Raw genomic sequence first — 27,205 nt, 5'->3', positions numbered from 1 at the left:
AAGGAAATTCTACTTGAAACAGAAAAAAGAAAAAAAAAAAATTTTTTTTTTTTTCACTAAAGAAAATTTGGTTTTTGTTCAAAATTCCTCCATATTAAAAAAACAAAATAAAGAAAAATCTGTATAATGTACATACATGTAACGAAATGAAAATATCATATTCCAAAAATCAGATAAATTGCTTAAGTAATTTTATTTTTTATAAAAAAAATCATTTTTAAGTGACTAATTGGAATTGGTAGCATTTCAACATAAACCTCACAAGTTCTGAATTATTGAGTTATTTCCCTTTTATTTTCTTATTTAAAAATAAAATTACTTGATCAATTTACCTTATTTTTGAAATATAATATTTTTGTTTCGTCGTGGATGCATACATTATACAGATTTTTCATCATTTTTGTTTTTTTAATATAGAGGGAAATTCTTGACAAGATCCGAAAAATTTTTAAACAGACGAAAATACATTTAATCACAACAATTTTAATTTTAAATTATTTTGTTTTTGTTGTTTAATGACTCATGGATCCTTTGTAGGTTATTTAGTGTCAACTGGATTATTAAATATATAATTTGTGCAGATTAACTATTGTTGATGTATCATATTAGTCGGTTGATTGTAGGCAAAATATCATTGGAAAATTAATGCAAATATAGTGGTAGGCAATTTGTATGCATTGATTTCATATCTAAAGACTTTTTTTAGTATAGTTTCATTTCCCTCAGGTTAAATAATCATGTATTTTAATATATTCTTGAAAATGAAATCATCATAATCACTTAGGATGTGTTTTGAAGTGAATGGTATTTACTATTAGCAGTCTAAAGTCTAATTGGCCTTCCCATTTGAATAACTCTTCAGTGTTTTTTAATAATTGATAATTATCAAGATGTACGATATGCAAAGCGTCATTAGACTAATTTATGCTATACCCACTATCGTCGTGGCCTTCGTTATAAAGATGGCCGGCCAGCTGAAAAAATGACGTCATCGCCGAGGTCCCAACAAGCAAGATATGTGGAACTCTTAGACTGTCAATAATGAACAGTAATTTTTACAGACAGCGTTACAAAACTTCAAAATTGGATTAAAATAAAGAAATAAAGAAAGAACACGATTTATACTGAAACTCATCTAATATTAATAATAAAAAAATAATAAAAAAAAACACAAGTTATTTGTTTAAGTATATTATAAGCAATTGAATATTTCGTTGTATTATAGATTTTAAAGATTAGAATGCGTTCTTTAATTACTTATAAATTACATTTTAAAAAAGTGAAGGAACACGATTTGATTTGAAATAAACTTGAAGTTTATTTAATATAATTAAATGAAAATTATGCATGTAAGATTATGAATATTTGAAGCAGAACACAAGCAAAACATTTGATATGAGTTAAGACAATAAACAAATATTAAAATTAAACTTTTTTTTTTAAATCAAAATGAATATTTTTTTAATCAAAATGAACCACAATATTTTTTCAAAATCAAAAACAATATTTTTAATAAATTCATGAAATTGCACAGTAAAAAAATTAACCTAAAGAAAAAATCATGTTTCTTATTTAAGATTATTTCACCACATAACAAAAATAACATGCAAAATCATTTTTTTATATCCATATTTTCAGTTTGTTAAAATACGTGGGTTTGTATTACTGTACACATAGATTCGAAAAAGTTGTCAAAAAACAAATATATAACAAATAAATGTTATCAAAGGCAAGATAAGTTACTTTTCTGCCAAACTGGATATATTTTTCGTGTTTTTATTCAATGTAACATGTTTATTCAGCTCGAAAAACATAGTGTTTACCGATGTATTCGAAAATTCCAGATGGCGTCTGATTCTCTCTTTAACACGGTAAGTTTGGGATAAGGTGTTATAAATACAAAACCAGATAAAATACTGTTAAAAACTCGCTCAATATATGTTACCGTGACATAGGTTGACATATATTCGTCGGCGGGTTTTTAATAGTATGTTGTATAGTTTTTTATTTATAACACCTTATCCCAAACTTACCGTGTTAAAGAGAGAATCAGACGCCATCTTGAATTTTCGAATACATCGGTAAACACTGTTTTTCGAGCTGAATAAACATGTTACATTGAATAAAAACACGAAAAATATTTGGTAGAAAAGTAACTTATCTTGCCTTTGATAACATTTATTTGTTATATATTTGTTTTTGACAACTTTTTCGAATCTATGTGTACAGTAATACAAACCTAATTACGTTGATGAAATGAATTGTACTTATTTACTATGCCTCCCGACGGGACAGAGTTAGACACCAGGGTCGTTTTTTAACGTGGAGAAAAGGTACAAAAATAAAAATTGTCTCAGTCGTGAAGGATTTCTCCTCCACCGAAAGAGAACAAGAAATAGAATGCAGCATCTGGAGAACAGATACTACACTTTGATCTGGTCCCGAAGGCCAAGACTGTTTAAGACCAAGAGTGAACGCGCGTTTTTTTTTTTTTTAGTTTAGTTTCATATATATATATATATCTATATATATATATAAAAATAAGTATTTTTAAATTTTATCTTTCTAGCTTTAAAAAAAAGTTTAAAAATTTTATCAGCCGGCATAATTTATTTTTAAATATTGAAAAATTTCAGAAAAATAAATTATTGTTAGATTTTTAAAACGTGTGTCAACAGCTTAAAAAAATCGTGTTTTAAAGAGTCGATGTTGTCTCGCATTTTCATTAGTTTTGTATGCTGTAAAAAATTTTTTTTTAATATTAGCAATTTATTTGAAGCTTCTTCTTTTGAATGGTAGAACATTTAGGATGATAATATTGAATTAAATTATAGTTACATCGTGTTAAATACAGGGGGGGGGAGCACGTTAAAACTTACTTTGCTGAATGGAGATGGTGTAAAATCTTTTTTTTTTACTGCATTATAATTCTTTATCTTTCGGAAATGAAAATACTGTCACTTTTTGGTCCTTTACGATAATTTCCTCAGCAAGTTGGAACGATGCACCGTGAAGGCATTTTAATAAAAAAAAGAAATATTACACTGACTTCAAGACGTTACGAATGCCTACCGGTGACTACCGGTGTCACCAGTATAGACTATCCGTGATGACGTCAGCAGATTAAATTATTTTTGCCCACCGGCCATCTTGTCTTTTAAGACGGTCTTGCTATCGTGCTGGCTTAGCGTCACACAGCTCTAAACAACATCAAGCAGGTTTTAAAAGTGATTGGTGTTCCATCAATTTTTAGAACCTGTTAAGCTAGATTGAGGAAACTGTTTAATCTGCAGCACAACCTGGTAAAACCCCCTAGTAACCATGTTGCAACAGATGAGAGGATCATTGCATAGATGACAAAAGAAAATAAGTGGAACTGATGGCATATAATACAAATTTTCACCTGAGGTTGTCATAATCTGACACCATGGGAAAAGGTCTAATATCATTACTGCACTTTATCTGAAGAAGCAGACTGAGTAAACCATGACTATTTGAATATGTATTAATCACAACATACCAAAGGATATCACCAAACCCAAATAATTAGTATCAGTTAGGGATCTGTGTATATAACCATTAAAAGTAAGTCACTTTTATTCTCTAATAAATCATTACAATTATAATTATATTAAAAAGAAATTCGATGATAAAAAAAAGAAAAATTTAGAACGGTTTTGATTACCTTGTAGATGAGAGAGTCTGGTTCATTGTATTTGCAAGCATTATCAAACATTTGTACAAAATCTGCTACCATATCATCAATCGATTCATACTGATTGCTGGCAACTCGTTGCTGGATACGCTGCATATCAATGGGCCTCTTGATAACTTCATAATAATCAGGATATTCCTAAAAAAAACAAAGGGTAAAAAACAAAGATATAAAAAGAGAACATATGACTTAAAATAAATTCCTTCCCCTAAGTAACAATGCTATCATCTATATTAAGCTAAAATGTCTATGTGGCCACACATTAACTGACAATGGTTGATTTCCAAGCAAAATGAATGGTGTATCTGAAACTGCAAATGTTGGCTATTCTTTTAAATGATCAAACAAGTTTTTAGTGCAAGTCCACAGATCAACCTAAATAAAAAATACAGAAAAATCTTCATGGTGTATATACATGTCAGGGAATGAAGATATCATATTCCAATTGATCAAGTAGTCTTACTATTAACTAAGAAAATCAAATTTGATGAGTAAACAAAAAGGGATCATTTCGGGTCACAATTTTAAAAAAACAATGGCAAATAACTCCACAATAATTCAAATTCGTGAGATAAGTCTTGTAATCCAAACGATTTCACATTAATGATTTAACATCATTTAAAAATGATTTTCTTTATATATTAAAAAAAATACCTTATCAATTTGTGACATTTTTGTTCGATGATAGGTATGCACGTCATAAACATTTTTCTGTATTTTTATTTTTTGTTTTTATTTAGGTTGAACTATGGACTGGCACCAAATTTGATATCATAATTTAAGGAAAAAAACCTGTTCTATTTTAGTTAGAACAAATACAAAACCAGAAATAAGCTCTGGCATGCACATAGTCATTACAACAAATTATTTAAGATTATGAACAAAAAATTTTAATGATAGATTCAAAGGGACATAAAAATTGTTTTATTGATTGATCCATGTGAAAATTGTCGTCAAATAACATTTGTTGTCATAAAAACGGATGAAAACTCAGTATTTCTCTGATTTTTATTTCTTTTTACTACTCAATTATGCAAATAAATTATTTAAAATTCAGTTGTTTACTGACTGATACCTTGTTGTCCTACTTTTCCATGAGGTGAAGCCGAGTAACTCTGCTAGTCACCAATACAAAAAAAAAATGCTTAAATCTTGATATTAAAACATTTATTTCTAAATTTGTTTCTTCTTCAGATTGAGGTGCTGTGCATATTCATACTCACAAGAAATCATCATTTATTAATGAAAAATCTTTTTCTCAAACATAACGATTCAAAACTCACTCCCTGTCAGTTTAGTGTCTCAAGGAAACATTAACTGAGATTCTTCATGTTTTTTAGAGGTGGTCATAGGGAATCACTGCATGGTGAATTTCTGTCATGCAAAAGCTAATACCCATCTCACTTTAAGTCATACTGTCCAATTGTTTCTGAACAGTTTCATCATAATCAAATTGCATTGGGTTGATCTGTGATATGCAGTTTTGTAGGTACTTAAAGGTGCTGCGAGGTGGAATAGATCCAGAACCAACTAATCAGAATGCAGGCAAAACTAACCGCTTCGAACAAACTAACTGTTTCGACCAAAAAACATCTGGAATAAAAATCATTAGTCTATGAAATACTGCATTTTTTTAAAAGCTATACTTAAATACCAAAAGTGCTCTAATTTTGTTGTCTTCTTTAAGAAAAAATGTATTGGCATGACTTCTGTATAAATATATAATATTAATATAAAATGAAAGATAAAGAATAAAAGTGATATATAACTTTATCATATCAGAACAATAAGGAAAAGTAAAGGGGAAAATTAAAAAAAAAAAACTATTTTGGCCATGGCATTTCGAAGCTAAATGCTTTCCATCAGAAGAGGAAAAGGGTTAGAATTATGCAAAATGCAACTATATATATATATATATATATATATATATATATATATAAAAAGGAGCATCCTATAAATATTAGTACTAATATTTATATTTCTTTGGAGTTGACAGAATTACTCATTTAATAAACTTAACTATAACATTTTGGAATTATATATATATATATATATATATATATATATATATATATATATATATATGTATATATGTATGTATGTATTTATATTATATACTAGCATTTCAGCCTGGCATTGCCCGGGTGTTTGGAAGTGTATGTTGAGCAAAAAAAAAAAAAAAAAGTGGTAGTAGGAAGGCAGGCTCGAACCCGTACCATGAAGGAGGAAAAGAACAGGAAAAAAACCTGACATCTTTGCTGTTACGACCACCGTCAAACCGGGAGTGATGTAGGTTTTAATTAAGGCTAGACAATCAAAAAGAAAGAGGGGATGACTTTCGAAAATATCGGCGAAAAAAGTGACCCCTTCTTGTAGAAAAGTGTCCAGTTGAGGCTGAAGAAATTAATGTTTTTAGCCAATTTTTCGATATTTGTCGTCTGAAGGGTCAAGCTTCAAACGATACTGATCTTGTAAAAATCCGTTGCCTCTGTCAAAAGTTTTAGGCAGACATGCAAACATACATACATTTATATATTGATAGCTCAAATTTTCAACCCAAACCGATTAAAAAGCTTGCCCTATCTCTGTATACCCTTTATGTAAAATTTCAAATGTTTAGACCAGAAATTGTCTTTAGTAATTTGATAAAGACAAATTGTTTTTTATTAACTTTGACCCCTATTATGACCCCTTAATATTTATTGTTTTTGGCTCAAATCAAGTTATTAATTTAGATCCATGTCCAAGGAACCTATATCGAAAATTTCAAGTGTTTAGACCCAAAATTGGCAGAGGAGTCTGGTAGAGTTCTCAAAGGTCAAATCGTTGAACTTTGACCCCTTAACAGCCAAATTTCTGGCTGAAAACAGGTTACAAAGATTTTCCCAAATCTCAATACCCTGTATATCAAATTTCGAGTCTTTAGACTGAAAATTGACAGAGTTATTGCACAGGGAAATGTACACAGACACACAGACAGACATGTTCACTTTTATAGATATATAAAGCAAAGATGTCTGTTCACATATCATTTGTCAATGGTTTTTTAAGCAAAATGAATATCATATTTGGAATCAGTTGTGAATATCTTAATCTAGTTTTAAATGAAAAATGGTTTCTTTTCTATTATGATAAAGGATTGGGTTATTTTGTTGAACAAGATATCAACCTTGACACCATTTTTATAAAAAAATATTTTACTTTTCTAAACAACCTAGCACAAAAGTTGTATTAATTCATGAATAAATCAGTGAAATGAGAAATCATAACTTTCCACACATTTAATATATACACAATGCAAAGTAAATCATCTAATCTATTAATAATCGGAATATTCTTTGCAAACATTAATGTGGACTTTTTTTATTATTCAATCAACAATTAATGTTTCACTCTCCCAGCAAAAAATGTTTAAAAATTTGAAAAAAAGAGAGCTTGTACAAAGAAGAATTTTACTCACACTTTTAAGGGGTAGCTTGAGGAATGGTGCTGATAGCATACGCCCTCGGGAATCAGCATGGTCTTTGATTGTGTCAAACAGATCCTGAAGTTTCATGCACAATGGCGAAACGCATTTACTCCGTGATTTGCTAGTAAGAGAAAATAAACATATTCAAATAATGGCAATGGCAATTGTTTTTATAAAATCATCATTCCACCACCACCCCTGGACAGTACAACAGCATGAAAACAAAATGACAGAAGAAATCTGAGATGTGGGACATCTTTAAATTCCTAATGTATAATGTATTACCATGATGATGACATTCATAGGGGGATGTTAAACTTAAAACTACAACACAGTTTATAGCAGCAATTTTTTTTAAATACTTGCCATATCATGGAAGAAAGACAGAAAATGAGAATGACTGCCATTATCTACAACAAATTAACCATTTGCATATTTTCATTATCTATTTACTTTCTGCTCTTAACCACATGTACCTTAAAACTCATCCTCTCTCAATTCTGATCTCCATCTGTCTTAATTTTGTAGAGCCTAAACAGTTAAGATTCAAGTGACACAATATTAATCTTTTGCACAAGTTTAAAAAAGGCTATTTCAATATTACAAGAAATGACATTAACCAATCAGAACCCTAACACCAACACATAACTAAAAAGTTATAAGAAAGAAGACAATTTCAAATAAAATTCTGCAAAAGCTACGAATATACATCTCTTCACACAAGATCAAATCATGTACCTTTGTATTTCCTTCTGCTAATGCTAACTTCAAATACAATTGTTTCCATTGCATCATGTGATATTCATTGTAAAAAGATGTGTACATAAAATGAGTTATATATATAAAGAATCGCTTTATTATTCTAATTTTCTCAGTATTTATTTGCTGGTAAAGTCAATACACAGACGACTATTTTAATAAATCTGCAACAGGTTCATACAATCTATCTGCCTGCATTATTTTATCTGTGATGTCATTCTGAAAATAAGGTTTTCTTTGTTTCAATTCATTTCTTTTGACTTCAGCAAATTCATAAAAGCTATATATATATATATATATATATATATATATATATATATAACTCAAATGACCTTGTAATGGGTGTTGCAACCCAACATTCGGTTTACGACTTCCGGTTGCGCATGCGTACATAAACAAACCTATAACAGTGTAAACAAATAAACATAAATCGCTGGACTGGTTTCATTCGAACATACGGACGTCCTTAGAAAAGTGAACATCTTAAATTTATTGAATAAAAAACTTCAAGATATAGGAAGCAAACGCAAAATGTGATTACAAATAATACGTATAATCATCGACCCGTTTCATACGATATTATACTAAATAATCAACGCAACAATAAAGCATATTGTTTTACTGTGTACGTTTTCAGCATCCCAATTTTTTTTCGCATTTAAATTATCCAAATAAACAATTGTTAATACTTTCTGTTTTCTTTCTTTTTTTTTTTTTTTTTTACATCATTCATTTCTGTATTACGTTTAAGCTAATATAACATACTGACCTAACGAGTCATGGGTAGTCTAGTATATATATATAAAAGCTTCATTTAACAACAAAATTGCAATTATAAAAAACAATTTTATATGTAAATAACAAAATTTGCAACAATCAGAATTCTTCAATTCTGCCAAAGTATTCAACAATTGAATTTTTACAACTCTTGCAAAAAGTCAAATTTTCTTTAAAAAAAAAATTTTTTTTTTTTTCTTTTTTAAAATTAACATTTTCTTTTTTAATCTTAAATCTTTTTTCCATTTGAACCCCTGAACAGGAGGATGGGGGCACACTATTATATTATCAATCATTATCATAAACAATATTGATTAGTTTATTCTTATAACAACTTCGAAGTTTATGTATGCGTATACAAATAGATAATTCTTATTGTGCAGCCATCTATTCTTTTTTTCCTTTGTATACATAAAATATATATATCTGCACACAAAAAAGAAACCATTTTTACGTTACAACTTTAGCAAGAAAAAATTATTTTATTCTAATACTTAAGTGTGAAAATCTGAATCATTACCTTTTGCTGGGTGGTTTCTTGGCAGCGTCAAGGTGGGTCATCATTGACTTCCATTTATTTTTAAGCACTCGTTCAAGAGTGTCTGCATCTAAATAAACCTGAGAGTCTTCTTCGTTGTAATGGCGAGCGTTACTAAACATCAGTTCAAAATCAGAGATCAACTTCACCTCGCTCACATACTGTAGGAAGAGAAACATTTATAGCAGAATCATTAAAAGCAGGAAAACTACATATTTAAACACCATAAACTAAAGTAGATTAAACATAGGACACATAATAAATAAATATCTGTATATGTCAAAATCGCCTCCATTAACCATAATAAAATATGTCTGTTTCAATGAAAAAGTTTTATCCAAGCTATAATGCAAAGTTCTTTCCCTTGAAAATAAAACAATCTTAAGAAATTTACTATTGTTTTTAATATTATAGGATTTATTTCTCTCTCATTTTATGTGACTGTAACAGATCTGGACAGTCAATATACTGACTGGAGCCCAAGGTTAAAATATGCAATCAACAAAACAGTTACGTGTGTGTGTGTGTGTATGTATATATATATATATAACCACACTGATAATTCTTGATAAAGATAAAACATAAACATTTTTTTTTCATGTTTTTTTTTTTTTTTTTTTTTTACATAGTGATCACCACTTATCAAGGCCCGGAAGCCACTCAGGGATAAAGGTTATTTCAAGTACATTACGTTAGTGTGGAGATTTGATGAAGTGTTTACTTAAGGGGGCGGTTCATTAGGAATTTGTTAACGTTGGACTTGAAGATATCCAAGTTGTAGTCCGGTGAGAAGCAGGCAGACGGAACAGAGTTCCACAGGCGTGCAGTTCTAAGAAAGAAGCATGTTACTTCAGTAAATTTTTACAAATCAATGGGCCTCCTTATGGCTAACACATGATTTATATAAGAAATACATAGATATCCAAGTATTCAATTAAGGTTCTCTTTTACCTCTCAATAGGTGAATTAGTAATTAAGAGAAGAACATTAATTTTCTTTTCTCTAATTGATCGGTTAACTATGTTATAGTACGTATTTTTTGTGGTTTCTTGCTCTTACTGGATTCCAGAACACAAATTCATCTAGTGTAGTGGAGTATCCAGCTTAGTGACGTTACTTAAGGCAATATTACTTGGAGAAGGGTCATCATTCTTCATACAAGCCAACAAGTAGCCATGCCAAGGTGATCTTATTTTGGCTTTGAATATTATGTATTTTTATATTTGGTCAGAGTTTACTTGTAGGGAAAGTATCCTCATGCCAGGTTGTCCTGACAAACCCCTGTACAGAGACCAAAGACACTCAAGGATGGTATCTAGTAGGCATTTAAATTCTCCACACACACTAAACACATATGTAGAAAAAGTGCATAATAACACTAATGAAGATAATTAAGCTGTTTCAAAATATATAAAAAGTAAAATATATTTAATAGTTGCTTGGCAATAAACAACTACTGGAACAGTTAGCTAAATAGTTTAATGTTTTAAGAGAAATACATTTTATTGAGAAATATAAAAGTTTTCACATTTTTTGTCAAAGTTGGATTTATTTATTTGAAAAATGCAACATTTCTCTCCATTACTTCTAATAGAACGTGTATTCTAAGACAGATATAAAAGCTGCAATGATAAATTTAAAAGGAGACGAATCTAAAACTAAAAAATTAAAGATATTCAAATTTATAATGCAGATTTTGTGATTAAATTCATTCATTTATATTTTGCTTATATTTAAAGTAAGCATTGTATTTACTTAATTAATTGTATATCATTTTTCAATGTTTAATGAGTACAGAGAGTTGTCCAAGAAAGTGAATTTGTTTGTCATGGCTTCAGAGAGAGTGAAGGAAATGTGAAACAATTTGGTAGAAATTTTACGGATTCTGTTAGAAATTATTTACCTTTTCACACTTGATTTTATTTTCAATGGTTGTCAGATCAATTGGCTCCATAATTACTCGATAATAATCTGGATAATCTCGTTTCAAAGGAAGTGTCATGAAGATTTCTCGTAAATAACGACCATTTGGGTCCTACAAAAGAAGATCAATTAGGATTCAGCTTTAAAACAGTAGAAAATCTAATAATAAAAAGGAATCACTAGATAACTGTAACTTCTGTATGACTGACTGAAAGCAATCAAGATAAAAACTGACAATTCAAATTATGTTTTGTTTTGTTTTACGGCATATCAACCCTTTTCAGGTTATTAAATGCCGAATCCAGTTATTTTGGAAATAGTATTCATGTTGCATTCAGTTATTTTGTAGAAGGTCTTTATTCTTCAAGCTCTTTGTATCTTCAATAGCTAGTTTGTAGTGTTTGGTTGGTTGTTTTATATTGGATTTTATCGTTTTTCTTCCCTGCCCTGCAGAACATGAATGAGTTTTGTAATGAGAGAGGGAAAAGGATTGCAGTATTAATGTTTGATACATTTTAAGTTAGGACACCAGTCAGGAAGTGGGGGAGATAGAAAGAGAAAGGGGAAAATGGGAAGAAGGCAAAAGGAGAAAAGGTGGATTGTTTTGTTTTTGGTTTTGCAGAACATGATTAAGTTTTGCAGAACATAATTAAGTTTTGCAAAAGGAAGTAGAAAAAAAAAAATATCAATGTTAGGTGCGTTTTGTCTCAGGAAGTCAATATCTTCAGACAGCCTGATCTGGTAGCACCAGTCTAAATTAGGCAAGCAAACAACAACTGTTGTGTGTGAGAGAGAGTGAGAGAGAAAAAGAATGAAAAATACGATGAGAGAAAGAGGGAATGTGAAAGATTGAATGAAATTTATAAAGAGTGAGAAAAAGAGAGAAAGAGTTGAAAAATGAGTGAGATAAAGAGTGAGAAATGGAGAAAGTGAGAAAAGGTGGCATATTGCCACTAGGACATTAGGGGTTACTATTTGGGATCATGTCTAACAGTGGACTGTAGGTAGTTGAGCAACAAGATGTCTGTTCACATTACATTTAAATTTGTGTAGGTTAGTAGTTATGGAAGCAAGAAACAGGAAGGGAATTCCAAAGTCTAGCAGTCCAAGGAAAGAAACTATTAAAGTAGAAGGCTTTCCGGCCTCTAGGGACCTCAACAGTGAAGAGGAAGATTTTGCTGGTTGTTGGGTTAGACAAAAGTATGTATGTCGAGGAGGCAGAAGTGCTAGTTTTCCAGAGCATATTCTATGAAAATACTTGTAAAACAGGCACAGGAATGCATTATTGCGGCGATGGGGTTGACGCCAGAGTTAGGCTAACAATGCAGAACGTATTAGATTTGAGACTGTTTTGGACCTTGTCTAAGAGTGAGAAACTAGTTGTAGATGCACTAGCCCAAATGTGGCAACAATAATCTACGCATGGGCAAATTATGGCTTTGTAAAGAAGGTGTAATTTTCTAGAACAGTAGAGAGACCCCAAGTTCTTTTACAGCTATTTATTTTTCAAAGACAAAAATTTCAATTGACATGAAGATAATTAAGATTGGCTAATGACTATTATTTTTTTCTTGTGACCTCCTTTCATCTCAAGAGACAATGGCTACTCTCTGAATGGGTGTGGTATCAGTAGGCAACTGCTCAACTCAAACTGCAGAAGTTTTAAAACGTTTGAATATGACTTTTATCTAAAAAATCTTCTTTCACTAGAAATTTATTATTATACTAAAGCTGGGTGAACCAGCATTGATTTACCAAAGATTATTTTCCTATATGCTAAAATATTTTAGTTCTGAGATCGAAAAAGAGTTTATTTTTAAGAATATCTTAGCAGATATTTTTCTGTTTTTGAATTTTTAAATGGAATCAAAGTGGAATAAATAGCGGCAATGGTTGTGACCCAATGAGTCATGGATATGTTTAATAATCTATATAAATTATATATTATTCATTAGGTTTTGATGTTAAAGAGGATGGACATGTTTTTCAAGGTTCTCGGAATACAAGCTTTTTTTGTTTATTTGTTTTTAATGAATAGAATTTAACGAATTCAATTCATTTGAAAAACTGATATATGATAAAAAATGGGCTTTGAAGTTGATAGTCCAAACACTTGATTCTGATTCCCAAAATTTTCAAAGATTTGACTGACTCCTAAAATAAAGAATTAGCTCTGACTAAATCTACACTTCAGGGGAACAATGAGGATTTAGTTTATAGAGTCAACATAACTTAATTTATGTGACAGAGAGTAATCTAAGAAAAAATGGATCAATGTTACTTGAAAATTTTTCTTCCAGATACTCACATAAGATAAAATGGAACGTTTAGTATATAGAATTTTTTTTTTTTTTTTTTTTTTACATGAGAGTCACCACTTATCAAGACCCAGAGGCCACTCAAGGATAAGGGTTATTGTGTGTACAGTAATCAATGGGATAATATTGTAGTAATCATTAGTAATGGAGATTTGATAAAGTGTCTTACTTAAGGGGGTGGTTTATCAGGAATTTGTTTATGTTGAACTTGAAGACATCCAAGTTGTAGTCAGGTGGGAAACAGGCAATTGGAAGAAAGTTCCACAGGCGTGCAGTTCTAAGAAAGAAGCTTTGTTCATGGAATCTACGTTTTGATTTAGGTACAGATAAAGAGTAGAGAAAATTATTGACAGTGATTTCAGCTAGACGTGTGTTTTTCGTGAAAGATTGGCAAGGGAAGACCAAAGATTGGAGCTCAGACGAACACTTGCCATGGAAATAATGATAAAACAAAGACACGCTCACAATGTCTCTTCTGTGATAGAGAGGTTGCAGGGAAGAGAAAAGAGTATCCCCCACTAAGCTACAAAGTCTATTTTGTAGTCTGTCAAGACAGGATAAACTGTTTTTAGCAGCTCCTGTTCAGATGTGGCAGCAGTACTCCATAAACAAACTAATAAAAAATAATACAGTACCACCTTTAAAGCCAACCGATATTTTGGTCAACTCAAACAACCTTAGTCTTTGGTACACAATCAAAGATCATTTGAATCATCAGAAATGTCAGTTGGCTTTAGCAGTGTACCTATGTTGTCATTTTTACTAGTCTGTTTTTAGGCTTATCCACTATTCCATATACTTTTTTAATGAAAATCACTCTAAACAAGTCATGAAACCACCTGATGTAAGGAGCTAAAAAAATATTACTTCAAAGTTAAAAACTAGCCAACAATAAGTATTTGATACATAAATTCGGGCCCAAAAAGCAGTAATTCTTTGCCATTTGTCAAAAGTATCAGCCGTTGACAAAACTAAAGGACAAAATAATGGAAGAGAGAGTTATGAAACATATATTAAACATTTATTTTTTATAAAATAATTTCATGTTTTAAATTCACACAAAATAAAATATTAACATTGTATGAAAACTATTTTTTTTTTGTTCATAATATTTGGTCGATTGAAAGAAGCATCAACAAGAAAAAGAGATGATGAAGGGATACAATTATACAAGCATAGAAAATGGAAAGTAAAAAAGAAAAAGAGTTGATCAAAATAAAATAAAAAAAAAAAAGGGGTGTTGTTTACTCACAGAGAAATCAAAGACAGACTTGTAGAGCATCCAGAGGCGTTTCGTGAGTATATTTTCTCCAACTACTCCCACTGGTGTTGATGCTGCACTGTTTCCTCCTACTCCTGTTGCAACATTGCTTCTTCTCAAAAGTTTTTTCTTTTCTAGTTCCACGGAGCCAGGCAGACTCTTACGAGATTTCACACTACGCGGAGTCTGGTCATCCTCCTCCCACACATCCCTGTCTGTTTTCTGAAAACAAATCTTATGTTTAGATTGTAAAGCAACAAGAATATTACATTAGCAAATTGAAAAGCCCAACAACAAAAGCCGCAAATTTCTCACATCATTATTGCAATAATAATAAGAATCTAAAAATAAAAAAAATAAATAAAGCGGAGACAAAAAACATTAAAAGCATTCAAAATTATTGAATAAACAGCCATTTAACTTATCTCTCACAAATTAAAACTAGTACTGCGTACCCCCTCCCAAAAGAAATAACTCTAGATCATACATTTCCGTTTGCTCCAACTGAACTTCATGTGAAACGCATCAAAAATAAGAGAGAATTGAAAAGCAAGAGAAACTATATTCATAAAAGTTCCTAATTCTGCAATGCACATTTTATTCTCAATGTTTAAAAAAAGACACTCTTCAGTTAGTCATAAAATTTGATTTTCATATCTCCTATATAATAAAATGACTACAGAAATTCCTCTCAGGACCAAAGTATCGTAGGTTTGCAACAACAGATGCCATATACAAATTTACTGCATCAAAACTAATAGCGAGTATCTTATGTAGCTTTTGAACACCATTTTATACATATTTAGTCATGATAATCCTACGAGCAACCCCATCACAATCGCAGCATTTTTAGAGGAAAGACTCTCTAAATATCTAGTCCTCCCACTACTACCAGTTGTCATCGAAACAAATTCTACATGTTCCACAGATTTTGTAATTATACCGACCTTAATTGGCTCATAAATACATAGACCTAACATAATCTTTACAATTTCTGATTCATAAATAATAAAGGCTCCCTCACCAAACTCCGTCCATTCTGATTGGTTGAGCTCTATATGTTCTCATATTCCAGAATCCAATTCTATGCTTTAGAAACGAACACTTATTAATATTAAAATATGGCATCACTAAGAGACTTATGACGTCTTCGTCAAAACAAAAAAAATATAAACACCTCTTGCTATCATGGTTATATACCATCAAACACACTGTGTAGATTGGTGATGTTTCAAACAGACGCATTACATATATACTTATGTATTGAAGACTTTAGCTCCCAAATATTTGCGTCTTTCATGTTAAGATATCTACTAAAAGAAATAAACACAATAAAAGACCAATTAGAAAACTAAGGAAATTTCTTTATAAATTATTTTATTTTTTCCATGCAACTTGACGAGATTTATAGGTTTTCCGTTGTTATGAGAATCATTATCACATGTAAAATTGTTGATGGCAATTTGTTTTTATGTGAGAACGTTATGCTTTCCGGCAGCCAGTCAAACAACGCATGTGCACATGTTGTTAGGCTTATGGTAGGACTATTTGTTATTCGTTTACAGATTACCCAAAAACCTAGAAATGTCATCACATTAAGGTGAATGTAAAAGGCAGTGATAAACAACCAATTTAACTTTTTTTAACTTGGAACATTACCTTTATTAATGCTATATATAGATTATGGCTATATTGAAGATGTTAACTTTGGACTAAATTGAAGAGGTCAGCTCATAAATATTTGCATTTTTTATTATGCCGATAAAGAAAAAAATGTGGAAGTTTACTATAACTATATTGAACATGTTGACTCATAACCAAATTGAAGAGGTTAGCTACCAAACAATTGAGATTTTTTTTTATTATGCCGAAAAAGAAACAATTACGGACGTTTATTGAATGAAATAAAATAAACTTATTTTTTTGCCATTAATCCACAACATATTTCCTACAAAAAAGAAAACTGGCTTATGAAATATAACTTTATTATAGGGTTTGTCTAACAACAACAAAAAACATTATATGTGTATATTTATAAAGCTATGCCCATTCTTCCACTAACAGTGACATCAAACTGCTCTTTGTATTATAGAAGCATTAATCTTACTACAATGCTAGTTATGTATATACAACATAATCTGTAACGGTTAACTAATTTGCATATTGCTCTGCAAAAGGACATTTTATTCATTAACTATTCTTTTTATTATCATTTTTTTAATTCAATAATTCCTTTGAATTTTAATATAACAAATAGTTCTGTTGAAGAATATTGTTATATTTTGTGTATAAATGCTCAGAATTTGTGCGTCAAAATTCTTTTCTGTCCCTCTTCTTCATGGGACCAACTTTATTTTCAATAAATTGTAATCCAGTTTTAAATTACTAATCAAAACCCTCCTCTCCCACACACACACACACACACAACTATCATCTAAGAAAACAAGTCAACAATTTTAATCTTTTGTTAATAATTGAAAACAAATTATTTTGTGACTGCTTGAATTTAAAAAGAATTTGGAGTCATTTGAACTGTCAAATAGAAAATCATTTTAAATAGGTTTTAACATTTTTTTAGCAAATCCTTAATGTATTAGAATATTGAAAGTTTTGAAAGCTATTTAACCTCTCCCTCTACATTGAGTAGAATTTTTATTATTATTTATTATTTAAATTTTAATAAATCTTGTTTAGCAATTTCTTTTGGAATATTGAAATTATTATTTATTCTCCCTTCCCACCATCCAAAAAAATATAGCTCTCGTCTCAATAATCACATTTTGTAGTATTTATAAAAGTTAATAATTGAATAACTGATTAATCAGATAAAATAGTAAGTTAAATTCAATGTTTTAATCACTGGCAGCCATGATGTATTGGTTGGTTGTTTTTGTTTTACGGCATATCAATCCTTTTTGGGTTATTTAATGCCGACATGATGTATTCAATCATTTGGGCTACACAGGTAATCTAACATACCTATACGGTTAGAGACATATTTTATAAAACTAGACTGTCTGTGTGTATTTTTTTTTAACACAATATGAACATATAACAATACAGAAATAAGAAAAATATCATCTTAGAAAAAGGACAAAATTCCTACCAAACAAAAAAAAAACACCACCTATACAGTATGAGTACATATGAAAATGGCATTTTGAGTAAAAATTCTTTGATATATTTATCAGGTAAAAATAAATATCCTCACCAAAAATTTAGAAAAAAATTATTGAGTAAAATTTTAATTAAAAATTAAAAATCAGTTTTCATAGTTTGCCAATCTGCCACTCATTAGCATTTGGTTAAATAACATACTGACTTATCTCTCCCTGATTTACAAGCATTTTCGCTCTTATCAATAGTAGATTGGCAAAATATGAAAACTGATTTTTACCTTCAATTAAACATCTACTTGATAATTTTTTTTTAATTTTTCGTGCGAATATTTATTTTTGATTGATACATATATATCAAAGAATTTTTACTTGCAACACAATTTTCAACAAATAAATATTTTAAAATCTCTATAGTGTTATAGTCATCAAAGTAATTGGTTTTTGTTTTTTTTATATAAGAAAACAGATGCAACACACGTGTATATATCCCATTTCCAGCCATGCTGAATTAAGTGGACAATGAAAGCAATAGCACCACTAACAATTATAAAACACCAAGGCACACTCATGTATGTAGAATGAAAAGAAAAAACTAAACCATTTTACGATCAAAGCCAAATGTTTTAAACTGAACAAAAGCTTCAAGCGAGCACAATAAAAGGTCATGCAGAAGAAATGAAAATTCATATCAGTAATGGGGATAGGAGCAGTTGAAGAAAGCGGAAAAACACACATTCAGCCAAAACAAGAGCAAACACGAAAGAACACCAAGAAACGAAGCTTCTTTGAGGCCATAAAGAGAGAAGGGAAATATCAACTGCAGCTAATGTTTTATTTTGAAAATAGTTTAATTTATATTTTTGATATTATACAAAATACTCTGTTTACTAGCACATTTCTAAAGCTAAAAAAAAAAAGATATAAATTACACCCTTTGTCATTTTTTTTAAGAGTATCACATTATTCATTAGAATCTTGATGTCATACATTTCACTAAAATAAATTTTTCACAATATTAATGAAAATGAACAAAAATTATCATATTATTGATCATTATACTTTTTCTAAATGTTTTTTGAATTCTTCCAAATTATTTTCTTTCTATCAATTTAGTTAAACATTTTTTTAAACCCTCTATATTTTCTTTGAATCAGAATTATTTTTTCAGAAACTTCAGGTTATCTATAAAGTTGTATCAAATTGAAAATGTAATTGTTTTTGTTTGTATTAATATTCTAATATACAAAAATATTAAGATTGATTAAAAGTCTAGTAATAAATTGTCAATAGATATTTTTAAATCATTATTATAGTTTCATTTATTTAAAATTATTTCACCATGTAGAGCTTCCATATTTTCTAAAGTAACTCCAACAAATATTTGTACACATTACACCCCACCCAAACCAATGGCAATACAAAGAGGTGCTCACAAAATGATGGTTTCAGCTAATATTAAAAAGTTCTCTGTACGAAGGAATATTTTCTTACAAAATTTGTTTTTTTTTTAGATATGATCTCTTTTTTAATATTAATTAAGCAGATATTATTCAGATAATTCAACTTACTGTTCTTAGTAGTTCATCTTTAGTGTTATTTTCACAACATTTCGGTTGATGTAACCTCTGACCTTCAGGGGTATCTTGTCAAACTCAAGAATCTTTCTGTTGGAATATGCACAGAATTTCGAATGGAACTCTTTAGGGGTAGTAAGTTCTCATTCCATTAGCTATGACCAGACAGAAATCTTAAGTAATTCACAATTGTATTCTGAGTATTACCCACATTGAGGATTGAACCTTCAACCTCCAGAAGAGTGTCACTTACAACTGAATTTTACTTAGTATTTTATCCATTACACAGGTCCCTGCAGACCACATTACTTAAGACTTCTATCTGGTCATGGCTAATAGAACTAGAGAATGCTACCCACTTGGATTGGTTCTGGTCAAAATTCTGTGAAAATTTCTGAGTTTGACAGAAAGATTTCAAAGTTCCACAAGAAACACCTGAAGAAAGTTGGAGGTTACATCAACCAAATTGTTATGAAAATAAAACTCAAGATGAGAACAGCAGTCTAAATCCAAATTATCAATCCTCATCTCAAAAATTGAGAAACATGAATTAGCACATTTATAAAATACAAATCACAAATGAATTTCATTTTGTTCTAAACAAATTTAACTTGGTCATGACTGGGGATAAAATTTTATGGAAGAAAGTGTGTTTTATTCATCAAAGATGATGAGAGATGGTAGTAGTGAAGTGGAGACACAGACTGACAACTCAGGTGTGACAAGTTCAAATCCAGTCAGTTCCATAGGACCACATTCACTTGTGGATGTTAGTAATCTTCACATGGTCCCTCCTGTTAAGTACCTAGTTCTAGAAAAATCAGGAAAACCAATGCCAACAATGGAATAAACAGCTCTTCAAAAAACATTGTATCAAGCAGAGTCATATGAATGTAATTGATTAAAGACAACTAATGTTTTGCCACAAAATACAAAGATTTGGTTCTTGTTCAGAATTCCCCAATATTAAAAAGCACAAATAAAAATATCTTTATGATGTTCGTAAATATGATGGAACTAAAATGTCATATTCCAAAAATCAGATAAATTAATCAAATAGATTTATTTTTAAGTAAGAAAATCAAATTTTATGAGTAAGCAAAAAGAGACTATCTCAGGTTGCCATCTTGAAGAAACAGATAACTCCATAATTCAAACTTGCAAAAAGCAGCCCTTCACATTAATAGCTTAAAATCATTTAAAAATAATTTTCTTTATAAAAAATAAAAAACGTATCAATTTACATATTTTTGGAATATGTTTTTTTTTTGTTGTTCTTTCATGTACATCAAAGATTCTTTTGCATTTTGTTTTTTTTTAATATAGGGGGAATTCTGGACAATCATGAAAGATTTTTGAAGATGTCACCAAGAAATACTAATGAACATAATTTTTCCTATAATATCAGTTTATTATACAAACACCAAGTTAAATTTAAAAGAAAATGAATTTTGAATACAATAATGAGATCAAGTTCATTTGTAAATAAACGACGCATCATATGTTTCCTTGTATGTAGATTAGATTATTTGAATAAAAACAACATTTGCAGTTTAAATTAAAAAGTTAACTGTGAAATACTTTACTTTTTATACTACAAATAGATTTTTTTCAAATGAACATCTTTCAGCACCTTTAAAAATAGTTCACCTTTCTTAAGATTCATTGTTTTTATTTTATATTTTAGTTTGTTTTTGTTTTTTTATTGTTCAACATTTAAAATTACCTCATTTTTTTATTACACAATTTATAAATAATTTTTCTACCCCATCAAGATCACACTTTAGTGATCGCAAGAAAAAACGAAGATAATTACCAAATTTGAGAAAATTTTTAAGAATTTATATTTTAATAAAAATTACCATTTCAGCCTGGCTGTGCTTGGGCCCTATGTACTGTTTATAACTTTATATCCATATGTATATATATATATATATATATATATATATATATATATATATATATTAAAAAGTTTAACTCCTGTCCATGTAACCTACATCTAAAATTTCAAGTGTTTAGATCCAAAGCGGAGGAGTTTGGTAGAGTCTGCAAAGGTCAACTCTTTCAACTTTGACCTCTTGGCAGTCAAATTTTCATCTAAAAATTGATTAAAAAGCTTGCTGCATGTCTAAATACCCTTTATGAAAATTTCAAATGTTTAGACTCAAAATTGGCTGAATAGTTTGCTAGTGGCCGCAGAGGTAAAATCTTTTGCATTTTGACCCATTGTTAGCCAAATTTTCAGCCAAAAACCGATTAAAAAGCTTGCCCTATGTCTGAATACACTTTATGCAAAATTTCAAATGTTTAGACCAAAAATTGGTTGAGAGGTCAAATTTTTGATCCCCTTAACATTTATTGTTTTGGGCTCAAATCAAGTTAAAAAGTTTGATCCATGTCCAAGAAACCTACATCTAAACTTTCAAGTGTTTAAACCCAAAATTTGTGGAGGAGTTTGGTAGAGTTTTCAATTATTATTTGTTATTAAAAAAAAGAAAATCGATACTTTTCTAAAATATGTCAAAAACTGTTTCGTTTTTTTTATTATTTAATATTTTGACAAATGCGCAAAAAATGTGTATTCATGTTATTTGAAACATTTGTAGAACCATTCTCAAATCAAAATCAATGGTCTTTACAGAATATCAGAATTACAGGTTATTACATCAAATTGTAAAATAATTAGATTTGCAGAATTTTAAATAATCTTGTGTTATCAATCTTGAAAATAATAACTTCTCAAATAGTCCTCCTGTATTTATTCTAACCTTCATTTTAATACAAGATTGTCATAATCGATAGAGTTAATCTAGTGTCATAAAATTATAGTATATATATATATGTGACAACAAAAAATGTTTTGTCTTTGTATTATAGGTTTCTTCTCATACAACCCATATAAGTATCAATACAATTCACAATCAATCCTTTCTAAAATCCAACCATATTTGGTACAAATAAATTTCTATGCTACACTTGTTCACCAAACTGCAGTCATAAGTATCCAACCGTCTTTGTTTTATCAAAGTTCCATATGTCATGCAAAATTGTCAATAACTAACATACTCATCTGTTGGCACTTTCCTGATTTTTGCTATGATGGCCATTTTCAGTTAAGTTTGGTAATTGTTTTGATAGACATTATTTTTTAGATGATTTAACAGATAAAAATCTGGGAGGTTATGGATCGATGAGTATATAATTCACACAGGATTGTATTATTTAATGGCAATAAATCTGTTAGACATTCATAACTGAAACTTGATGGAAAAGTCAAGCATAGATTGATTTTTTTTTGGTACCAACTATGGTTCAATTACAGAATGTATTGTGAATTTTATTAACGATTCCAAGGAGGATGACATTTTTGAGGAGTCACCCTGTCATATAGCATAGTGAAAGCTAATTTTCATAAACATGAAAATACATTGCTTACACTACATATATATGAGGAGGATTAAAAATAATGGAAAGATATAAAACAACCTACAACAATCACTATTTCTGCTATTGTCTTGAGGGGGTTGAGTTGTATGTAATAACTGCATGCAGCCAAAACAAAACAAAGAAAAAAAGAAGAACCACGCACACCCAGCCCTGCACTTAAATGATGATTGTGTGTGAAAAAGAGCACCTACTACAACTACAGGTGGCGGGAGGTGCTCGCCGGCACAGCAACTGTTGGTCATAGTCGAACTAGCAGCAACGTCTCTACATGAGTGGAGGCCAGCTACTGTGGACTGATGCGGGCGGAGAGTGGCGCTCCTGCAGTTAGTCGCCGGACAACATGTTGCCTGGGTGTTTGTCGGACACAGGCTGCAACAAGTTGGCTGACAAAAACAGAAGAAACAAACTTACCAATAGATTTGTTGGGTTGAGAATGAAGAAGAGCCGCCTCGCTTAACAGCCACTGCTTAGCAGACTGAGGGAAGGGGATGGGCAGAGGTAAATAACATTTATCTTTATTTCCTTAACTTTTTTCTTTTCTTGTTTTTCTATTACTCATTTAACAATTGCATTCAAAACCAGTTATAAAAAGTTAATAAACATAAAAGCATTAAGAATTTCTAACTCAATTTGAAGTGACTGAAGATTTCCTTATTTTTTTTTCTCCAACAATATTTTGACTGATCAAAGAAAGTCAAAGTAGAAGAGAAAGAAAAGAAATGCAAAGAACAGTAATGCCTCGCATTCATTCACTGCATGTTCTTCACTATTTGTTTGGAGATTTTTGTTTTCCTTTTGGTTTGCTTGTTAGATGACCAGAGAAAAAGGGGAAGAGGAAGTTAAGGATGAACAAAGGAAGATGAGAAGAAAAAGGAAGAGAAGAGAATATAAAGTTTGAGCTTCTTTATAATATCTGTTACATTTTTGATCTGATCTCAGTAAAAGAGCTTCCTTTGTAAGATCAAAGAAACAGTTTTTCCAAAAAGGATAGTCAAACTCTTAAAACGCACAACTGTTTTTGTTTTCTTTTTCAATAGTTAGCAATGAACAATCTTCTATGAGTAAAAGTGCCCATTCTCCATAAAAAACAGTTGTTGAGTGTAAGAGTGAGTAATGTGAGCTGTATATAATTAGTTTAATGCAAAGGAGGCAAATGAAGGCTAAAAGACCGTTGTGATTTTAATAAAATTTTTATCATAGATAATATTTCCAAAAAGTTTTTTCGTTAAAATATTTTAAAGAGTTGTTAGGGAGCATAATATAGACACCTCCCTATTTGAAAATTTAAATGTTTCCGATTTGCAATAACTTTTATTAATCATGACTCAACACAAATTAATCAAGATTCCCTGGCACAGACATTTTAGACATTTTTCTACAATTAAAATTATGAATGGCAGGGTTTCTCTCAAACAAATAACGCTTTGACTGATTTTAATTTCATCTTTTGTTCTATTTTGTATAGGACTAATGGAAAAATTAAGTTATATAAGGGAATAACAAAGAATTTGATTGGTTAGCTAGTTAAACTCCAAATGTATATAGATATAAAAACAATCAGTACTTTTCCATGCATTTTAGCTGATGATTCCCTACAGGGATAAAATGTGGAAGCCTTTGTGTAGCTTGATTGTCATAAATTTATTTTCATAACTTACTACCTAGCTCTATTCATGTATTGAGCAGTGTTTATATAAATATTGAAAATTGATACATAAAATATTATACTTCCTTATAACATTTTATGCAGATACATGAAATAATAATAATATATATATAACTATTTTTAAATAAATATTAACAATTTTTATACTTACAAACACTAGTGTTTTATGCTTATGTAAGCATCTGTGTAAGAAGTGATAATTACTGCTGGTCGGAAGATTCGAACCCAGTGACAAAACTACCCTTGACTTCATAGGCTAGTGTCTTTTCCCCAGGCCATCGGCAATTAACACACGAATGGAAGGAAATTAAGTATTTATGAATGCCATTTTGATGGGTATTTACAGTTGAGAGTCAGACAGAGTATCCATACATACATACATACACAAACAAACCACAAGAAAGTGGAATAAGAAGTCTATAAATTTAAACCAAAAAGAGCAAATTTCACAAAACTGAGAAATTTTTAATTAGAAATAATCTCATACATTCATACCCTTTGTCCGAGAATAAATTGTGTGAATTAATGAGCCTCACCTCCACCCCGTAGAGGAATAGAGATGAGAAAATATTTAATAGTATTTCATTGTTATTAATTGATAGGAAAAAATCAAAAAAGACGGACTATTCATTTGTCATCTTCTTGCCATTTTCATCCCCCATTCCTATCAGCTTGGTCAGTTTGCTGATTCGAATGTTTTAGATGTGTTTATTTCAATCATAAGGAAAGAGAATAAAAAGACATGAAAAAGTGAAACTTGCTGCAAGAAATTAGGTAGTTTGAAGAATGAGGAGGGGGTTGGGGGACAAGAAAGACAAAGCTTCAAACAATCTAATCACACGCTCATTCTTATAAAACCCCAAACCTATTCTATATAAGTGAACATTTTGTTAGCATGATACCAATATTTAAAACTATCTGGAGCCCCCTTTTAAAAAAGAGGATATTTAGAAGAAAGATGGAGGATGGAGGAAATCATTGAATCTGTATATAGAGAAGGAGGGAAGGTCAGGCTGAAATAAGAGTCTGAAACTGGCAGTTTGGTGAGGCAGCTCAGTAATATATATGTACAAAAAATCAATTAATAAAAATCGAAGGTCATTTCAAATTTTTTTTTTTTTTACAAGACAAACAAAAGGAAAAAAAAAAGAAATACAACATGAGTATTTCTTGGGGGAAGGGGGGGTGCACATAAAAGCAATCGATAGAAGATCCAACAGCATCTCAAGGATTTTTTTTTTTCGGGTGATTTATTTTTTTTTATTTTTTAAAAGGAATACATGAACTTTTAAAAATGGCCAAAATTAGATTTAACAGCATTACAAAATTTTACTTGATCATTTTTTTTTAGTATGATCCTCAAATGGAATTACAAAGAAAAAAATAGTTTTATTTTATCATTTATTTTTAGGCAAATCAAAATAATATTTCTATTTGAAAAAGGAAATTTATTTTTTATCATAAAACTTGTGAACCATAAAAAAAACGAGGGAAGAGTTAGGGTTAAGAGTAAATATTTGATTTAGTCTTATTTTAGCCAAAGAATAAAAGACAGAATCCTAAAGGACAAGAATCATTTCAATACAGAATATTTAGTGCTTATTTACAATCACTCTTCCATGAAAAAGAACTTTACTATTTTTTCAAATAGTCCAATTTTACTTATGGATACTCCAATAGTTACACACTCTTAGAATCTCATATTTTGATAATTTTTATTTTAGTCTTTACTTATTACATAACATTACAGTTGGTGCCATGTTGTCTAAACTATGACAGCAAAAATAGATCATTATATTTGATATTGCGGCAAATGTGTAAACTTAGCTGATTATCTGTTGGATAGTGAATTCTTCTACTAGCTGTCTCTTCTATCCAATTTGTCTGATTCTCAATTACCTCATATTTGCTGTCTAGAAAGAATCTTTAGTCAATCTCATCTTCTCAATGCTCTATTGTTATTTGCATGGCAAGTGCTCATCTGAGCTCCAATCTGTGGTACCTCCCTTGCCAGACTTACATAAAAAAAATACTTGACTAGCTACAACCACTATCAACAATTTCTCCCATTCTAAACGCAGATTCTATGAACACTGTTCCGCTGGCTTGCTTTTTTGCTGACTAGAATATTATAGTCTTCAAGTCCAATGCAAACAAGTTCTGGTTGAACTGTCCACTTAAATAATCAAATACTACCCAACTTACATCATTAACAATTACCTTATATTCATTAACCCTTATCCTTCATCGGCTCTTGATAAGTAGTAACTTCCTTGTAAAAAAAAAACACTCATAATCGTATCATGTAAAAAGTAAAAATTAAATAAAAACAAACTGTTTGTTATAGAAATGCATCAAAATATTATAAGTTTATGACAACTCCAAAAATTGAACAAATTTTTGAAAAAAAATATATTGCAATATTTTTCATTGAAGGATGATTGTAAAAAGAAGCAACAGAAATTTTACCAAAGAATTATCTCTTCATTCGAAAGAATCTGTTTTATTGTGTAAAGAAATACAAGATAGAAATCCAGGTTATTATAACAAGTTATACAATAAAAAGGGGGGGGGTGTCAATGGTGATTTGGGATTATTTAAAATAGTATCAGCAAGAAGTATGGGTGTAAAGTATGCCT

General features: G+C 30.1%; 1 protein-coding gene across 26 annotated transcripts in view; it reads right to left on the bottom strand.

Moving 5' to 3' along the window:
• LOC145292934 (protein polybromo-1-like) overlaps positions 1-27,205 on the bottom strand; it is a 172,713-nt gene that overhangs the window by 58,587 nt on the left and 86,921 nt on the right. For 21 of the 26 annotated variants that reach the window (XM_080139189.1, XM_080139151.1, XM_080139227.1 and 18 more), the window contains 6 exons: positions 23,092-23,283; positions 14,752-14,982; positions 11,162-11,293; positions 9,241-9,419; positions 7,176-7,305; positions 3,686-3,853 (listed from right to left, as the gene is read on the bottom strand). In XM_080139189.1, the coding sequence (XP_079995315.1) occupies positions 3,686-3,853; positions 7,176-7,305; positions 9,241-9,419; positions 11,162-11,293; positions 14,752-14,982; positions 23,092-23,283 (1,032 nt within the window). The remainder of the gene's footprint in view (positions 1-3,685; positions 3,854-7,175; positions 7,306-9,240; positions 9,420-11,161; positions 11,294-14,751; positions 14,983-23,091; positions 23,284-27,205) is intronic. The other 5 variants (XM_080139203.1, XM_080139161.1, XM_080139236.1 and 2 more) reach the window with 1 other exon arrangement.

The sequence above is a fragment of the Euprymna scolopes genome, chromosome 2 (genome assembly GCF_053919585.1).
Source record: "Euprymna scolopes isolate OS-2025 chromosome 2, ASM5391958v1, whole genome shotgun sequence".
Lineage (NCBI taxonomy): Eukaryota > Metazoa > Mollusca > Cephalopoda > Sepiida > Sepiolidae > Euprymna > Euprymna scolopes.
Note: the sequence above shows the minus strand (reverse complement) of the source record. Positions and strands in the feature narration are given on the sequence as shown.